Source organism: Sorex araneus, chromosome 4 (assembly GCF_027595985.1).
Source record: "Sorex araneus isolate mSorAra2 chromosome 4, mSorAra2.pri, whole genome shotgun sequence".
NCBI lineage: Eukaryota > Metazoa > Chordata > Mammalia > Eulipotyphla > Soricidae > Sorex > Sorex araneus.
In genome coordinates this window covers 162,741,447-162,758,283 of record NC_073305.1, presented here as the reverse complement: position 1 = coordinate 162,758,283, position 16,837 = coordinate 162,741,447, and the positions used below count along the sequence as shown (strand labels likewise).

At 41.2% G+C, this 16,837-nt stretch overlaps 1 protein-coding gene and 1 long non-coding RNA gene across 2 annotated transcripts in view; both read left to right on the top strand.

Moving 5' to 3' along the window:
- The window catches only part of MAP7 (microtubule associated protein 7), a 174,743-nt gene extending 168,330 nt beyond the window's left edge, over positions 1 to 6,413 (top strand). The window contains exon 19 of the mRNA XM_055136323.1: positions 13 to 6,413. Within this exon, the coding sequence (XP_054992298.1) occupies positions 13 to 23 (11 nt within the window). The 3' untranslated portion in view covers positions 24 to 6,413. The remainder of the gene's footprint in view (positions 1 to 12) is intronic.
- Positions 6,414 to 8,846: 2,433 nt separating this feature from the next.
- LOC129404413 (uncharacterized) lies at positions 8,847 to 14,253 on the top strand. Its single transcript, XR_008629842.1, has 3 exons — positions 8,847 to 9,869; positions 10,892 to 11,048; positions 13,566 to 14,253. It is a non-coding gene; the product is annotated as an uncharacterized LOC129404413 (long non-coding RNA).
- Positions 14,254 to 16,837: the final 2,584 nt, after the last annotated feature.

The following is a 16,837-nucleotide window of genomic DNA, read 5'->3' as shown; positions in this document are numbered from 1 at the left end:
CTCTTCATCTAGAAGTTGTGTGAGCATTTCTTCTGAAGAACCAAAGCAGAAATTTAAAAAGAATTTTACAGAATGGAATTCCTTCCATGCTATATACAGGAGCATTATCCCTCCAATTTTTTAAAGATTCTCGATCATCATTTTGAAAAGACTATTAAAGCCAGCTAAAGACAACTGACTGGATAACTTTTCTAATAATTTTCGCCAATAGAGAAAAAGAAGCGCTCCTTATTCTTCAGTACTTTAAAATGGCTTTTTCCAGCGTGCTCCTTCTTTGCAAATCAATATTTTTCTGCATTCTCTAAAACCTGAGAACATCTAACTATATAAAAGAAATGGGCTAATTAGGCATGATTTTTCACACAGATATTTTGGTCTTTAAAAGCTAATATGTAAAATTGACAAAAAAGAAATTTACAATACTTGAAAATAAGTACCTCTATGCTCTAAAAGTAGAGTAAATAGGAGAGGTGTTTAAATTAAGCCTGTTTAAATATTATTGCAAAGAGCTCTATTTGTAGAGGCAAATTAAATTATAGGCAGGTTACCAGGTTCTTGTAAAAGCAACTTGTACATGGACATTCTGCAAACCCAGCTGTCACATTCTTCTTGCATCTCCTTTTGCAAATGCATACTTAGCAGTTTTAAAAATGTGAAAGAAAAAAAATTATTTTTTTCAAAGAAAATAATTTACTGTCCTCTTAAAGAATGTATTTGTAAAAGTTTTACCAGATAAACTAATCAAATAAATTAGAACAGTGTGACAACATTGCAAATTTGATTTATCAGATGCATTCCTTGCATTACCATGCTAGGATTCAGGGCTATTTCTGAAGTCTGTATATTGCTGCTGTCCCCAACAATGGTGGGACATATCTTTGCCTTACCCAGTCACAAATTATGTGGGGGGAATACAGATTTAATGTTTCTTTCAGTACAAAAAGAATTTGATTTTGCTCGTTTAAGAGCAACGAAAAAGCAGTGGACTGTTGACTGTGTGATGTATGGGACGCTGTGCAGGAGAGCGTCACAAAAGTCCTCTTCTGCTGTGGCACCCCCAGTTTCCACTTTCCATTCATCTATGCTGCAGAGTTTAGCTGTACAAACTTGCACTTTCCTTTGTTAATAGAAATTCAATTTTATTTTACCAATTTAGAGGCTGTTGGTAATTAAATATTGCAAAAGAGGGAACACATGTTTTTATGTGGAATGTTTTTTTAAAAAGGTAAATTTTTACCTCTCGAGTGTGTTTTATAGAAACAGGAATTGATCAATCTACTAGATCCAATGAGAGAGCACTCATTTATTGGACTCCTTTCTTAAAATCCAAGCGTATCATCTTTAGTTAATAACTGATTTTTAAAAAACATTTATTTGGGGTTTCCCCACCCCATTTCTCAGCTGTCCATGTACACAGTTATTTTTAAAAATCTGTTCAGCAAAGTTGTTTTGTTTAAATTGACTTAACATGAAATATCAAATAAAATGTGTTTGACATAGTTTTCCTTTTAGATTTCTCATTCCTTTGTTCAGATGAATTCTTGAATCTCCAAATTTCCCTTAATGACTTTTCCTCAGTGAGTTTTCCAGCTTCTTTTTGTTTTTTGCTTTTATTTACACATTTTTAGTTTAGGCACAGTTTACAAGACTATTAATGATCGGGTTTTATGCATAGCACACTCCACACTCTCCATCAGAGGGTCCACCTCCCTCCATTGTCCCAGTGTTGTCCCCCCCACCCCTCAGTCTAACTACCCCCATCACCCTCATGGTTTTCCTACTGAAATCCAGTTCTCAGTTTCTGTTGCCTTTGGGCATTTGTTATTCCTCTGCTATGTTATTTCACATCTCTCACATGTGAGAGAATTCTGTCTCTCCTTCTGACTAACTTTACTCAGCACGATACCCTACAGATCCATCCGCAAAGCAGCAAATTACATGATTTCATCTTTTCATAAAGCTGCGTGGTATATCATTGTGTATGTGTACCATAATTTCTTCAGTCATCTGTTCTTGGACACTTGTCTCCAGATTTTGGCAATTGTGAGTAGCAGTATAATGAATATAGGAGTGAAAATGTTCTTTCTGAATATTTTGGGCCCTTCTGTGGTAGGTACCATAAATGGAATTTCCCAGTTTTCTTTTGAACAATCATATATGTTGATATAAAAATTTAGAATAGTTGTTCTACTGTTACTAGGTTTTCCTTTTTTTGTCTTTACTTTTAAACTTGTATAATCATTAAGAAATAGAGTACCTTCTGAGTAGTCAGGTTTGAAAGGGTATAAATAATTTTTTTTTCCTCAAGAACAGCAATACCTCAGTCTGGAGCAGACCTTGCATGTAGTTTGATGCCCAGAACCTCACCCGGTCCTCCAAGCTTGCCAGGTCTGATCTCTAAGCAAAGAGCCAGAAGTGAACCCTGAGCACAACTGGGATGTGCTTCCCTCCCCACCCAATAAAGAAGAGTTCCAGAGGGCTACTTAGACTTTTACAATGACTGGATTGCTTTCTGTCCAGCCCTTGAGAATCGTTATTCACCTGCTTATTCAGAGATATCTTCAAGAGACATGAAGAGCATTCTCGGTGATCAGATAAGGTCATCATGGAATGAGGATAGATGGACCTTTAGTTTCCTTTTCACACCATCGATAGGCCAGTGTCATCACAGGTCTATTTGTCTGCACATTATTTGCCAGCCTTTACAGATAAAGCTATGCCTCCTCTTCCACAACCTGAAGGTATTATACATATCATGGAAGCAAATGTTCAATCCCCAGAAGCAACTCCCGAGCAGCATCAAGTGTAGCCCTGAAACCAAAAGCAAATATTTTAATAAAAAGCAATTAAGCTTTTATTCAGAGACAGGGCCTTTTGAAAACTTGGGGCAGTTTTTCTCTGCTCTATGCCACAAACACCTGGACTGAAAGATGCCGGTGAAGCCAAAGCTCTGAAGTTCTGAAGGGAGGAGCATTAACGTGACTGGTGCTGTGGCCCCGCCTGAAATGTGGCCAGCAGCACTGGCAGCTATAGGACACAGAGCTCTGGGCAGTGTTCATCAAAACATTAGCTTGCAGGGCTGGAGCAATAGTACAGTGGGTAGGGCGTTTGCCTTGCACGCGGCCAACCCTGGTTCGATTCCCAACATCCCATAAGGTCCCCTGAGCACCGCCAGGAGTAATTCCTGAGTCTTTAGCCAGGAGTAACCCCTGAGCAATGCCGGGTGTAACCACAAAAAGCAAAAATAAATAAATAAATAAATAACCCCCCCCCCTCCTAAAAAAAAAAAATAGCTTGCAGGATCTGCCATGTTCTTAGACCTCATTGAATGGTTTTTGTTGTTTTGGATCACACCCGGCAATGCTCAAGGGTTACTCCTGGCGATGCTGAAAGACCATATGGGATGCCTGGGATCAAACCCAGGTTGGCCACGTGTAAGGCAAATGTCCTACCCACTGTACTATCACTCCGGTCCTACATTGAATGATTTTGCTTCTAAGCAATCTAACCTTCCAGTCATCATTCATGAATGGAAAATGATGTGCTGGGTAACACTGGAATAGATTTAGAAGACAGAAATGAGTACCCACCAAACTTTGGTCCCTCAAATGTGCTCAAACCTACCCCCAAGGTAGGATTACAATTAAATTATACATGCATGGCTATGTCAAAAAATTTATCCTGAAGCTTTCTGACTTGAATTATAGCATATTCAATTTAAAAGGCACTAATAATGCTCCTATCCTTTCCCTTATTTAAAAAAAAAACTGATCTAAGTTAAGACTTAAATGATTTTCATCCGTTTTATATGTACAACATAAAAAGTTACGATGAACTGGCTATTGGATCAAGTTACAAAAGTGCAATTCTTGAAAATAACCTTCCAAAAAGCAACCTGCCCTACTCCTGTTTTTGCTCAGCAAACACCTGAGCCTATTCAAAAATGCTATTGATTGTCATTTTCTGACAGTGTTTGGCACCTCATTGAAACTTGCCTTATTAAAACGTCCAGCAGGTGAACCAAAGGCTGATTTTAAGTGTGTTATAAATAAAATATTCTGTTAGCAACTTCCATTGGTGACTGCTGGGTTTTGGGGTGGTGGCTAGGTTTTTTTTGTTTGTTTTTATGTAGTTTTTTTCTTAGTATTTTTTCCCTTTCATTTCTTCACATTCATCATGAACATGAATAAAATTATCTGTGGACCTCAGCTCACAAGGGACCAAACTTTTCACCTCACACATGCAAGGCAGGCACTTGGCCACTGAGCCAAACCCCCAGGCTTCTACCCCTGGGTTGGTTATGCTGGCAGGTTTGATTACAATTCTAGAGGTCAAACTGATTTTAGCAGTGTCAAGACTGGTAAAATTCAAGAGAAAAATTTTGAATTTCTGTTAAGAGATGGCATGAAAGATCAGAGGGTCTAGGGTGGCAGGTAGGAAACTGCCTTTCATACAGTCAATTTCCCCACACCTCATATGGTCCCCGAGCACTGCCAGGAGTAATCCCTGAGCTCAGAGCAAGGAGTAAGTCCTGGAGAAGAGCCAGGTATGTCCCCCCCAAAAAAAAGCAAAAATGATTATTACTCTAAAATTACTGAGACTACCAATCACTTTGGCATTATTGGTTCCCTAATGCCATGCTGAAGACTAGAAGGAGAAGGTGAGGCTGGCCAGAAGTCTAGATGAGGTGGATCGGGGTGTTAGTCTAGATGAGTCTAGATGAGGTGGATCGGGCTCAAGCATTAGGGCATGTGTAGCTTGTTCAAAGGTCCCGTTCTTTATCTGGCACTATATGTCCCAAGCAATAACATGCCTGAATACTACTGTACACACATCCCTGGCAGTAGCCCTAATTTTTATTTTAAAAATAGAAAAATGCATAGTGTTGACTGTTGACAGGAGTAGAAAAATGGTTTAAGAGGTAAGATTTGGTATTAGACTTAGGTTGAAGACTCATTCCTGTATTTTCCAAATCTGGATTTCATCTATAAACAGGAGGATAATGTCCTTTACATGACAATGTCAGTAGTTATTAAGGTTGCTTTAAAGAAGAGTAAATATAAATTTCTAGTTTAATAAATATTAGACTTTTCTGTCTCTAGTTAAAGCTACCTGTAGTAGACTGGTTCTCTGGCAAGGTCATCAGGAAGTAAAATATTTTTAATAACTGGTCATCAATTTTTCTAACAGCGATCACCAGTACCATTTATCACGTACATTTTTTATACACTGCCTATACTATATATTTTATCAAGGAAACAAAACAAGTGTGAACTTGTTTCTCTAAAATTTTTACATTTCTAATCATTTTTTAAATTGTTAACCATATTCAATGGTCATCCCTCTTTATTTCACACCAAAGTGTTTTCTTTCCCAAATAAATCACATATTTATTTATTTATTTATTTATTTATTTATTTGGCTGTGCTGGAGACTGAATGCAGGGCCTCAGGCTTTCAGACATGTGGTCTATCTTCGCTGTCTCCTGAGCCCAGAAGCAGATACCTTTTTACTTTATATAGTAGGAGATACTTCTTGATATCCTTTGACACTAATAAAGTTATCCTGTGAATTGCAAAGCCAGCAGTGATTTAATATTTCTCAGAGTTCCTGTCTACATTGGCCAACCTTCAGGAGGTACTTTAGGAAGCTGGAGCAGCAGGAAGTTCCTAAAAGCAAACACTGAGAGGTTAAGTCACTGGGGTTCACACTGCATCTGATAATTCTGTTTCCTTCCTAATGGGAGTTGCCTTGCCAAAAGACATCCAGATAGAGAAAGCGTCTGGAAAAGAGGCTTGTGAAGACCTGTGTGGAGCTGAGGTCAGGAGGAGCCCCGAGTCCACCTTCCCCCTCAGAGTGGTTGACTGGAATTTGCCTCTTTGCTCTATGCCACACCTGCCCCATACTATTACTGGTGTTGCCTATTAATCGGATATCTGGTAATGTCAGTCCCAGATATGTGAATAATTGAACTTACCTGGGGAAAAGGAAGAAAAGGTCAGTAAGGAACCAACATCCTCAATATCCTTTTGCCACAGTAAGGGCAGTAAAAACAAAACTCTTCAGGCCACTCCTGGTGATCTATCTGCTCTCTCGGGCCATCTATGTGCATAAACACTGGGAGACTCTGGAAAAGGTAGAAGCTCTTCTTCACTGGCTGGATTCAGCTCCTGGAACTTACTGTGGGAGCTCATGTTCTTTTTGATTGCTGCTTAATGCCTGTATCACTGCCCTATTCTTTCACAGGAGTTCACGTCCACATCCAGATAAGCTACTTGTACTCAAATCGTTCTACAGGGTCAGCTTCCAAGGAAACCAGACTAAGATGCTCTGATCAAAAACCAAGTAACATTTTTATCTTCTGACAAAGAACATAGAGTTGTTTCAAAGTGAATAAACAGCATGGAAAACCCTCTCTGGTATTCTTATTTTGCCACTTACATGCACCCATTACTGAATAATGCTTTGGCATTCACTTTGTACCAGATACAAATTATAATAATGCACATACTTTACCTTCTAGGTAGATATAAACTTATGATAACGTTTAGTGTTTTTAGTCATCCATCATTATATTCTCTGTGTTTGGGCAAGTGGACCCCACTATTATATTATGATTGTCTTTGCATTTAGTTTCCAAATTTCCTACTCCCCCACCCCCGTTGTTTTTTTTTTTTTATTGAATCATCATGAATTATAGTTACAAAGTTCCTCATGATTGAGTTTCAGGAGTACAGTATTCCAGCACCCACCCAGCGCAGTGCTCACTTCCCTCTACCAATGCCCCAAGTCCCTGCTCCCACTCCTCATAAAGGCAGACACTTTTTTTCTTTTTCTTTTTACCTTTTTGTTCCTCCCCTTTAAGGTACTGTGCTTTACTGTACTGTTACTGATAGGGCATTACACATGTCATTCTACCTCTTTTCAGTACCTGATCCTGGTCAAGAGTGACCACTCCCCTCTATCATTGTCATGGTGCCCCCTTCCCTGTCCTATCCCACCTCTCCACCTCACACCCAATGGCAAGTTTCCTATGAAGGACCAATTCTGCTCTTCCTTTTTATTGCCTTTGGACTTTAGTCATCCCCCTCCTATGTTTCTTTATAGTGAGATCATTCTGTGTCTGTCCCTCTCCCTCTGACTCATTTCACTCAGCACAACACTCTCCAGATCCATCATAGTATCAGCAAATTGCATGTCTTCATCTTTCCCTGCAACCGCCTACTCCTCTTCCTCACCCTTGAAATCTCACATGTTGTGACCTCTCCTGACCCTTATAGGTATCTGTGCCACTTCTGCCAACTTCTAGAAGAATTGAAGGATTGAGTTTGTAGCATTTTCTAAAAGTTAAAATAATAATTAAAATATATCTAATGGGCATTACTTTCTATCGTGTTTGTTTCAGGACCTTTTGCAGATAGGTTGTTTTGGGGTTTTGTTTTGGTTACCAGAATACAAACTGCTAGTAGTAAAGGGATTTATTATCCAGGTGTTTTTATTGAGACAATGGAAGTATCCAGGAAATATAAATAACTAATGAAATGAACAATTTGTTTTATAAAGAAATATGAAAGTAATACTGGAGAGGTATAGAGGGGTTAAGATTCTTGCTTTTCATGCGGTCAACGCTGGTTTATTCCCAACACTATGTATGGTCTCTAGAGCACTGCCAGGAGTGACTCCTGAGCACAGAGCCAGCAATAAATCCCAAATACCAAATCTAAAGGATGAAAAATACAGGGGCTGGAGTGATAGCACAGCGGGTAGGGCGTTTGCCTTGCATGCAGCCTACCCAGGTTTGGTTCCCAGCATCCCATATGGTCCCCTGAGCACCACCAGGAGTAATTCCTGAGTGCAAAGCCAGGAGTAACCCCTGAGCATCACCGGGTGTAACCCAAAAAGCAAAAAAAAAAAAAGATGAAAAATACAAAATTACTTAAGGGACATAGCTCAATGATCAAGCACTTTCCTCGTAAATGAGAGGCTCTTAATTTAATTTCTGGCATTCAAAAAAGAAAAGGTCTAAAATTACTTAAATGTATACATAAGATGCATGGCAAGCTACCCATGGCATATTCGCTATGCCAAAAACAGTAGCAATAATGGGCCTCATTCCCCTGACCCTGACTGTGACAGGGACGAATAAGACTTTACTGGCGCCTGCTCGAGCAAATCAATGAGCAATGGGATAACAGTGATACAGTGATACATAAGATTTCTAAAGTGCTTCCAATTCATCTTTTTTAAATTTTTTTAAACTTTTATTAGTATTTTTAATACAGTTCATCTTTTAATGTTGCAGTTTTTATATGATGCATTCCTATACAAACTATAAAACATTTGCATAATGATAAATCACTACAAAATAGTATTTTTAGGTAACTGATTTCTTTCACTAGTTTATGGTGCTAATAAACTACACCAGCCAATAGCCTTTTATTTTCCTTCTGTTCCTTTTTTTATTTAGTTTGTGTCTTTGTTTTGGGCCTCATCCCGTGGTGCTCAAGAGCTACTACTACTCCTGGCTCAGTGCTTAGGGGTCACTCCCCGCTGTATGTACACAGGGGACCTTGCGATACTAGGAATAGAAGTCAAGCCTCCTGCACACAAAATGTGAACTCTACCAGTAAGCTATATCTCCAGCCTTGAGATACCTTTTAACTCTGAAGTAGATAAACATACTGGAAGGGCTGGAGAGATAGTACTGGAGGTAAATAAAACACATACCTTGCATGCAGCTCTAGTGGCTGCAATCTTGATTCAAATCCCCTGCAGCACTTCCAGGGGTCACTTTAATTTAAGCTAGAGAGCCAGGAGGGTATGACTCTCCACCAATTCCCTTTTGAAATGTATAGAAAGGACAAATTTAAAAAAACTTTGAAAAGCTCATATTTAATAGAAAAACCTTGCTCATCAGACCAGATAGTACAATGAGTAAGGCACACATCTTGAACACAATTCACCCTTGTTCAGTCCTTGGCATCACATATGGTCCACTGAATACCAGCAGGAGTGATTCCTGAGTGCAGAACTAGGAATACCCCAGAGCATTGCCAGGTGTGGCCCTAAACCAAAAATACTTGCCCATGATCTCAGTGGGAAGGAATGCAATAAAAAATGTGGCACAATATTAAAACCAAATATGCTAGAAATAAAGCATCCTGGAGCGATAGCACAGCGGGTAGGGCATTTGCTTTGCTCATGGCCAACACAGGCTGAATTCCTCCATCCCTCTCGGAGAGCCCGGCAAGCTACCGAAAATATCGAGCCCACACAGCAGAGCCTGGGAAGCTACCTGTGGCGTATTCCATATACCAAAAACAGTAACAATAAGTCTCACAATGGAGACGCTACTGGTGCCCACTTGAGCAAATTGATGAGCAACGGGATGACAGTGATACAGTGATACAGTGACAGTCCCAGAGGCATACAATTGCTATGGTAACTTCCAGATTTGCTATGTGAACCAGGAGTAATGTCACCTGATTGGTTCTGAATTGGAACAGGAAAGCTGCATGTTTCCTTCAGTTCTCTCCTCATACAATCACATACACGTGTGCCTTGCAAATCCATTCTCTCAACCAAGCGATTACCTTTGCCTCTTTTCCCCCAATAACAGAAGGAAAAACACCACCCAGACTCAGCCACCAGAGAAGGCCCTGGCTCTGCCTTCTCCTGGACCCCCTCTGCCCCTGCTCCCCTCTGCTGACACCACGTGAGCCCACCACATTCAACCTTCACAGGGCAGCTTCTCCACAACAGTGGCTCTAGGAATCCCAGACTTCAGCGATGACAAAAGCCATGCAGAGATCCAAGATCTACGCAGAGTGCCCTGAGGGACAAAGAGAAGCCAAAGCAGACCCTAACATGTAAGAATAGATTTTTGTCCTTGAAGGAAGGGGACAAAACCCAAGTGGAGCTGAACTCGAATGAGTACAGGGGTGATGGGCTGTTGTTAATTTTTTAATTAGTAGTTTGTGGGCTGGAGTGATAGCACAGTGGTTGGGCATTTGCCTTGCACACAGCTGACCCGGATTCGATTCCTCCGCCCCTCTCGGAGAGCCCGGCAAGCTACCGAGAGTATCCTGCCTGCACGGCAGAGCCTGGCAAGCTATCTGCGGCGTATTCTATATGCCAAAAACAGTTACAAGTCTCACAATGGAGACATTACTGGTGCCAGCTGGAGCAAATCGATAAGCAACAGGATGACAATGACAGCAGTTTGTAGTCACAGGTGATGGGCTCAGGGGCTGAGCCTGTCCCCTGGGAGACTATAGAGGGACTTCTTCCTCATGAAAGGGAGAATGAAGGCAAGAGAGATAGTACAGGGGTTAATACATTGGCCTTGCATGTAGCCCACCCCAGCATTGTATGTTCATTCCCCCAAACACCTCTGGGACCAATCACTGAGCAGAGAACCTGAAGAAGATCCCAAGAACTGCCAGACGTTGGGGTAGGAGAACTCAATGGGAGATTTAGGGGCTTCAGAGAGGGCGGAGCAGGGACAACCAAGGAGGTGAAAAATGAAGCAGGAAGTTGCTAGAGAGACCTTCTAGAAGCCTGGGTCACAGTTTGACTCCTTCCTATAGCAAGGCTGGGAGACAGGCCCTATCTCAGGCATTATCTAGAACAAATAATATTCCAAATCTTCTCCTGGCTGGCTGATTCTGGAACTCAGCCAGATCTTAGCCTCTATGTCCTCACTTATAAAATAGGGGCAATGCTCTACCATATAGGAATGTTGGAATTGTTACATGAGATCTTGACTATAAAGGTCTTAGTACTACACCTAACCCATATGAAGTATCCTGTGTTAGCTGATAGAAAGACTCCTGTTTCAATATTCAGTCTCTGTTGTTCTTTCAGAAAAGCTGCTTTCCTTCCATTCCAGGTTCCGTCCTCGTCCCCAGCCTCTGAATTTCTGTCACTGAGCCTACCACTTGCATTCATGGTTCCTTCCCCCATTAGACCGATGCCGTAACAGGAAAGACTGAGTCACCACTGTGCAGGATTCCCAAGTGCCTGACGAGGAGCCTGGCATCCATCAGGTAATGCTCACTGTTTTAATGAATGGAACGGATAGATGGATGGATGAGCGTGGTGCTCATCTCAACTTTGGGACAGCTTCTGAAGCTCTGCTTGAGTCTGTAATCTTGATGGTCTTATGTTTCCCTGCTGGCTTTTGTAGCAATTGATCCTTCACAGAACAAGAAACCACAGTACAGTATTCCTTAGTTTTCCTCTTTTTTCCCCATGCATTTATTTTTTAAAATTTATTATAAAACCACCCTGAGATGAACAGTTACAAAGTTGCCCATGATTGTGTTTCAGTCATTCAATGTTCCAACACCCATCACTTCACCATTGTACATTTCCCACTACAAATGTCCCCAGTTCCTTTTCTTCCACCCCATTCTATCTCTAGAGCAGACTCTCTCTCTCTCTCTCTCTCTCTCTCTCTCTCTCTCTCGCTCACTCCACTTTGGGTCATTACATAATATTACATAATAACTGTAAGGTTATCGTGTATATCCCTTTACCTACTTTCAGCACTCAATTCTTGTCCAGAGTGATCATTTCTAACTATCATTGTCATATTACTCCCTTCTCTATCCTAATTGCCCTCTACCTCATCCCCTCCATTTGTAACAAGTTTCAAACCATGGGCCAGTCCTCCTGGCCCTCATTTCTATTGTCCTTGGGTAATGGTCTCATACTGTCTGCATATAGTCATCTCAGAAGAGTGTCTAGATGGATCTCCCGTAGGGCTGCTGGAGCCTCCTTTTTGGTTCTGGCTTTGAGAACCTGCCATAGGCCGACTGGCTCCCATGCACCCTCCAGTTTGTCCCTATCACTAGTCACCAGATCTCTGGCCTGACCATATTGATATTTGTCTCCCAGATTCAAAAGAACAGGTTGTTAGAGTCCTTAATAATTTCACTGAGAGGCTGGAGAAATGGCACAGTGGGTAAGGCGTTTGCCTTGCACGCAGCCAACCTAGGTTCGATTCCCAGTATCCCATATGGTCCCCTGAGCACCGCCAGGGGTGATTCCTGAGTGCAGAGCCAGGAGTAACCCCTGTGCATCACAGGGTGTGACCCAAAAAAGAAAAAATTTCACTGAATACCAATATATGTCTGCCTACAAATTGAAGGCGCTTCCTGCGCTCTCTCTGGAAGTCACATACACATAGTTCTTATTGCCAAATGTTCAAACCCAGTTCTTTCCTTGTTTAAAAGGGTGTATGTTCATACTAAGCCTAAGTGCCTTCTTAGCACTGTCCTTGGAGAGATGGCATATCTTCTTATCTTGATCAAGTGACCTAGAGATAGAGTTCTCCATTCCCTGAAACACTGACCTTCAGTCTGCTTTGTCACCTGGTTCCTGCTCCTCTCCTGATCATGACATCATTGCTCTCCAGCTGGAAGTGGCCAGAGTCACCGTGACAAAACAAATAGGCTTTGCTGGCAGAGATTTTGTATGTGTTTTGTGTAGTCTCTGTCTTCAACTCTCATAACAGATAATAATCAATCTGTCCACCATCCCAGAAAGAGTAGTAAAAATACAAAAGCACAGGCAACATGAAAAAGTAAATTTTAATTTTGCATTTTAAGTATTTTTGTATCTGGCGAGAGGCACACTTGACAGTGCTCAGGGTCACTCCTATAAGTGTTTGGGGAGATACATGATGCCAGGGACAGAATCCAAACCTGTATGCAAAGCAAGTGCCAGCCTGTTCCTCTATCTCCCCTGCCCAGGGTATTTTTTAAATAGATTTCAAGACATTAAGGCTTTAAAAATAAGATTATTTATTCTCTCATGCCTTTTGAATCAAGATGTTTAATTATAAATTGTTTTCTCCTAATTTTAGATACAAAATCTACTGATAACTTACATTCCTCATCCCTGCTAAATTTTTCTATGAACCAAAATAGAACAAGAACCTTTTAAGGAAAAGAAAGGTAGTAAAGGGTTAAGGCACAGGCTGACTCCAGTGTGATCCCTGGAACCTCATGGTCCCGAGGATCGCCAGGACCAATTGCTGAGCACAGAGTTATGAGTAGACCCTAAGCACCACTGGGTGTGGTCTGAAACCCATTCCCCACCCCCCACCAAAAAAAAATCGAAGCAAATAGATTAGAAATAAGATGCATTCTTTGTTAAGGGTCTCTTCTAAGCTGGGGCTTGAGGACTTCAGGATTTCCCTTGAATCCTCCCAACAGCTGATAGAGGTAAGAATCATGATTCCTCTTTCAGAGATGAAGAGATTGGGAAAGTACCAGGACTGGGAATTGAACCCTGATTATGTTAGCTCCAAAGCCTGTGTTCTGTCTAGACAACATTGCACAAAGAGAATTATGAAAACAAATTTGACGCACTATTTGTGATTGACATGTGAGAGATGGCTTGGATAAGAAACGGAAAATTTGGGGGGATTTGGAAAGCAAAACCCCAGTGAGACTTAGCCTCCCGTGCTCACTGAGATAATTGAATCAAGTCAGCACATAAAGCCAACAGTCAGGGGCTATAAATATGAACTTCAGTCCCCATTTATTTCTCTCCAGACTGTTCCCATGGAGACACAGCTCCTCGGCTTGTCTGGAATTCAAGCCCTCCCGGGGAGGGCCCTGCAGCGAGCGGGACGCTGAGTGAGAGCAGCCAGCTGGAGCGGAGCGTCCCCGGTCCCCAGCAGAGCGCAGCCAGCCAGCGGCGGCAGGGCGTCCGCGAGCCTTCGTTAGTGCCTCTCTCCCTCTTCCGCTTTCAACAGAAATGGATGTTACGAGTTTTGCAGTAAGATGTGTGCTGAGATAAAGCCCTCTCCAGTTGTAAACATTTGTTCTCCGGAGGGGAAAGAAGCCATTTGATGACCAGTTGAGTGGCAGCCTCCACGGCCACGCTCCTCTCTCGGGTTAGGAGCCCCTAGATGCCGCAGGCTGATTAGACGCATCATCGCCCGTGGGCACCTGCTTAATCACTGGTGCTACTGGAGGGGGGGCGGGTGACTCGATTGCAGAGCACTTGTCTTGCATATGTGAGTCCCCGGATTCAATTCCTGGCGCTGCAGGTACCTGAGTGTCTCTTGGCCTCTGAGCCATAAGCCGGGAGTAGACCCCAAGCAACATCCCCCAAATATAAATGTAATAAAAATAAAACGTGGATGTTACATTTTAACAAATATTTAAAACATTATTGTTAATTATAATTAAATTATATCAAGCATTTCCATCCCCTGTCAGCAACAGACACTTGAAAGCAGAAATCATCTTCAGATAAATTGTTACTGTGTAATAAATAGGACGCTGCCTCGTGTTTCATTTCAGATGGGGGTTTCTAATTTGTCCATTCTGGCATTGTTTTATTCAAAATACACACACACACACACACACACACGCACACGCACACCCCGCCCCCCCCCCATCCTTTAAAGGGTCAGTACTCTGGGAAAAAATTATGGTAAACGGAAATAGGAGTAAAGATATTAGTATTCAAAGTCAGATTCTAAGAATGATAAATCAAATGGAAATGTCTTGAAAAATAGAAAAAAGAAAAATGAAGCAGAACTTATGTTTTCCTTTTCTTTTTGATTTCTTTTTTTTATCTTGTTCTCATAAGCCTAGAAAAACTTATATGAATCTTTATCATTGTAATAGAGTAAAATAAAAGTTTAGTCCTTACCTCCTATACGAAAATATCTGACTAAACAGTAAAATTAAAAGTTTCATAGCTTCTACTTGCTGTACTTAAAACAAGGCCGGCTCTTGGGTCATTGGCATTTTGCACTAAATGATCACAATATTCTTGTAAGACAGGCAGTGACAGAGACATTCACTATTTTACAGATGAAGAAATAGAGGCTTAAAAAAATTGAATGAACCTGGGGTTGGAGACATAGTACAACGGGTAAGGCACTTGCCTTGCATGAGGCTGACCTGGTTCAATTCCTGCACCCCAAGTGGTCCCCCAAACAACTCCAGGAGTGATACCTGAGTACAGAGCCAGGGGTAAGCCCTGAGCATAGCTGAGTGTGGCCCAAAAACAAACAAGAAAACAAATATTAAGGAAATTACCCCAAGTCCCATATTTGATAACAGTTCATGGCAAGATTGGAATCCAGCTGTATCTCATTCTCAGAATTGTGCTTTTTTTTTTTTTACTGTCCCAGGAGGTCATCAGCTGTTCCGCAGAGACAGCCAAACTACAAAATGATTAAAAAGAAAAATATTTCCTCTAAACCCGAAAACCATATGTATTTAAAGATAATCAATTTAGAATATTTTTTTTCTAAATAAGTGCCTGGCATCTAAGAAGAATGAAGCAAAATTTAACCCACTTTCTTCAGGAAAAATAATTTTAAGTTGTAGTAGAAAGTTCCACCAACATAATGGTACATTCATATTGCAGCTCCAGAGGCTTGAGAGTCTTACTGAGACTGACAGAACAATTCTGTGGAAAATACTGGCACATTCTTCCCTGCCCTGAGAATTCCTCTCCTTACCCATTCCTCCCTTTAGCCCTCCCATGGAGCCCTAATCCTCTTCAAGGTCAAAGAAATGGGATTAAGGAGAAAAAAAAAAAAGAGCCAACAAAGCAATTCTTTCTCACCTTCATTTCGTAGGAGCATTTTATGATCACTTTGGTAAGTACTGTATACCCATGTCCTGGCTCCTGCTGCACTGGAATTTACCTTCTCAGGAAATATATAATAAAGGGAAGAATGAAGAGAGAAGAGGGTTTAATGGAATAGGGAAAAGCCACATGCAAGGCAAATGCCTTAATCCCTCTACTATTTCTCCAACAAAAAAAAAATTTGGCGGGTGGCTTTTTTGGGGTCACACCCAGTGATGCTCAAGGGTTACTCCTGGCACTGTACTCAGAAATTACCCCTGGCAGTGCTTGGGGGACCTTATGGGATGCTAGGAACTAAACCTAATTGGCCATGTACAAACAAACGCCCTTCCCACTGTGCTTTTACTCCAGCTCCCCAAAATATGTTTCTTAGGATTGCTCCAAATGAAAAATCTGTATTTCTCTTTTTTTTCTGCAACGGTATCATCTTCTCTTTATTTTCCTCCTCCATTTTTGTCTTGTTCCTTCTGCTTTCTCGTTCACCTCAGATGGTATGAATTTCATTTTTACCATGGAGTTAACATTTGTTGGTTGTAGCTTGGAATATGATCTTAGTATGTACCTCTCCATTTTTATACCTTCTCTTACAGGACTATTCCTTTTAAGACTCTGCAGAAGACTAGCTAAAACCACTATTTCTAATCAATGTAAATATTAAACCTTATTTCAGAGTGTAGAGGGCTAAGTTACGTCCGTTAGCAGAACTATATAAACATTTTCAGTATTTCCTGCAAAAACACTGCCAAAAAAAATTACAAAGAAAGGCAATCTCAGGGTTGAGAGATAGTACAGCAGATAAGGTCTCTTGCCTTGCTTGCGGTTGACCAGGATTTGATCCCTGGCATCCCAAATGATCCCCTATGCAATGCCAGGAGAATTACTGAGTACAAAGCCAGGAGTAACACCTGGGCATCACCAAAAAAAAAAAAAAAGGAAAAGACAAAACAACAACAACCAAGAAAGGAGCTCATGATGCTCTGATTAAAACTGATAGCTTGAAGCTGAAGTGAGGAGCTTACCTTGCTCATGGCCAGCGTCCCTAGGTTTAATCCCTGGCACCCTATATGGTCCTTAACTCCTGCAGAGCCAGGAATAAGCCCTGACCACAGTTCTGTGTGGCCCCCAAAACAAAATATAAAAATTAAAAAAGATTGATAGCTTAATCATTTCACTTCAAAAGGCATTTTAAATCTTTGCTTGCTAAGGACTT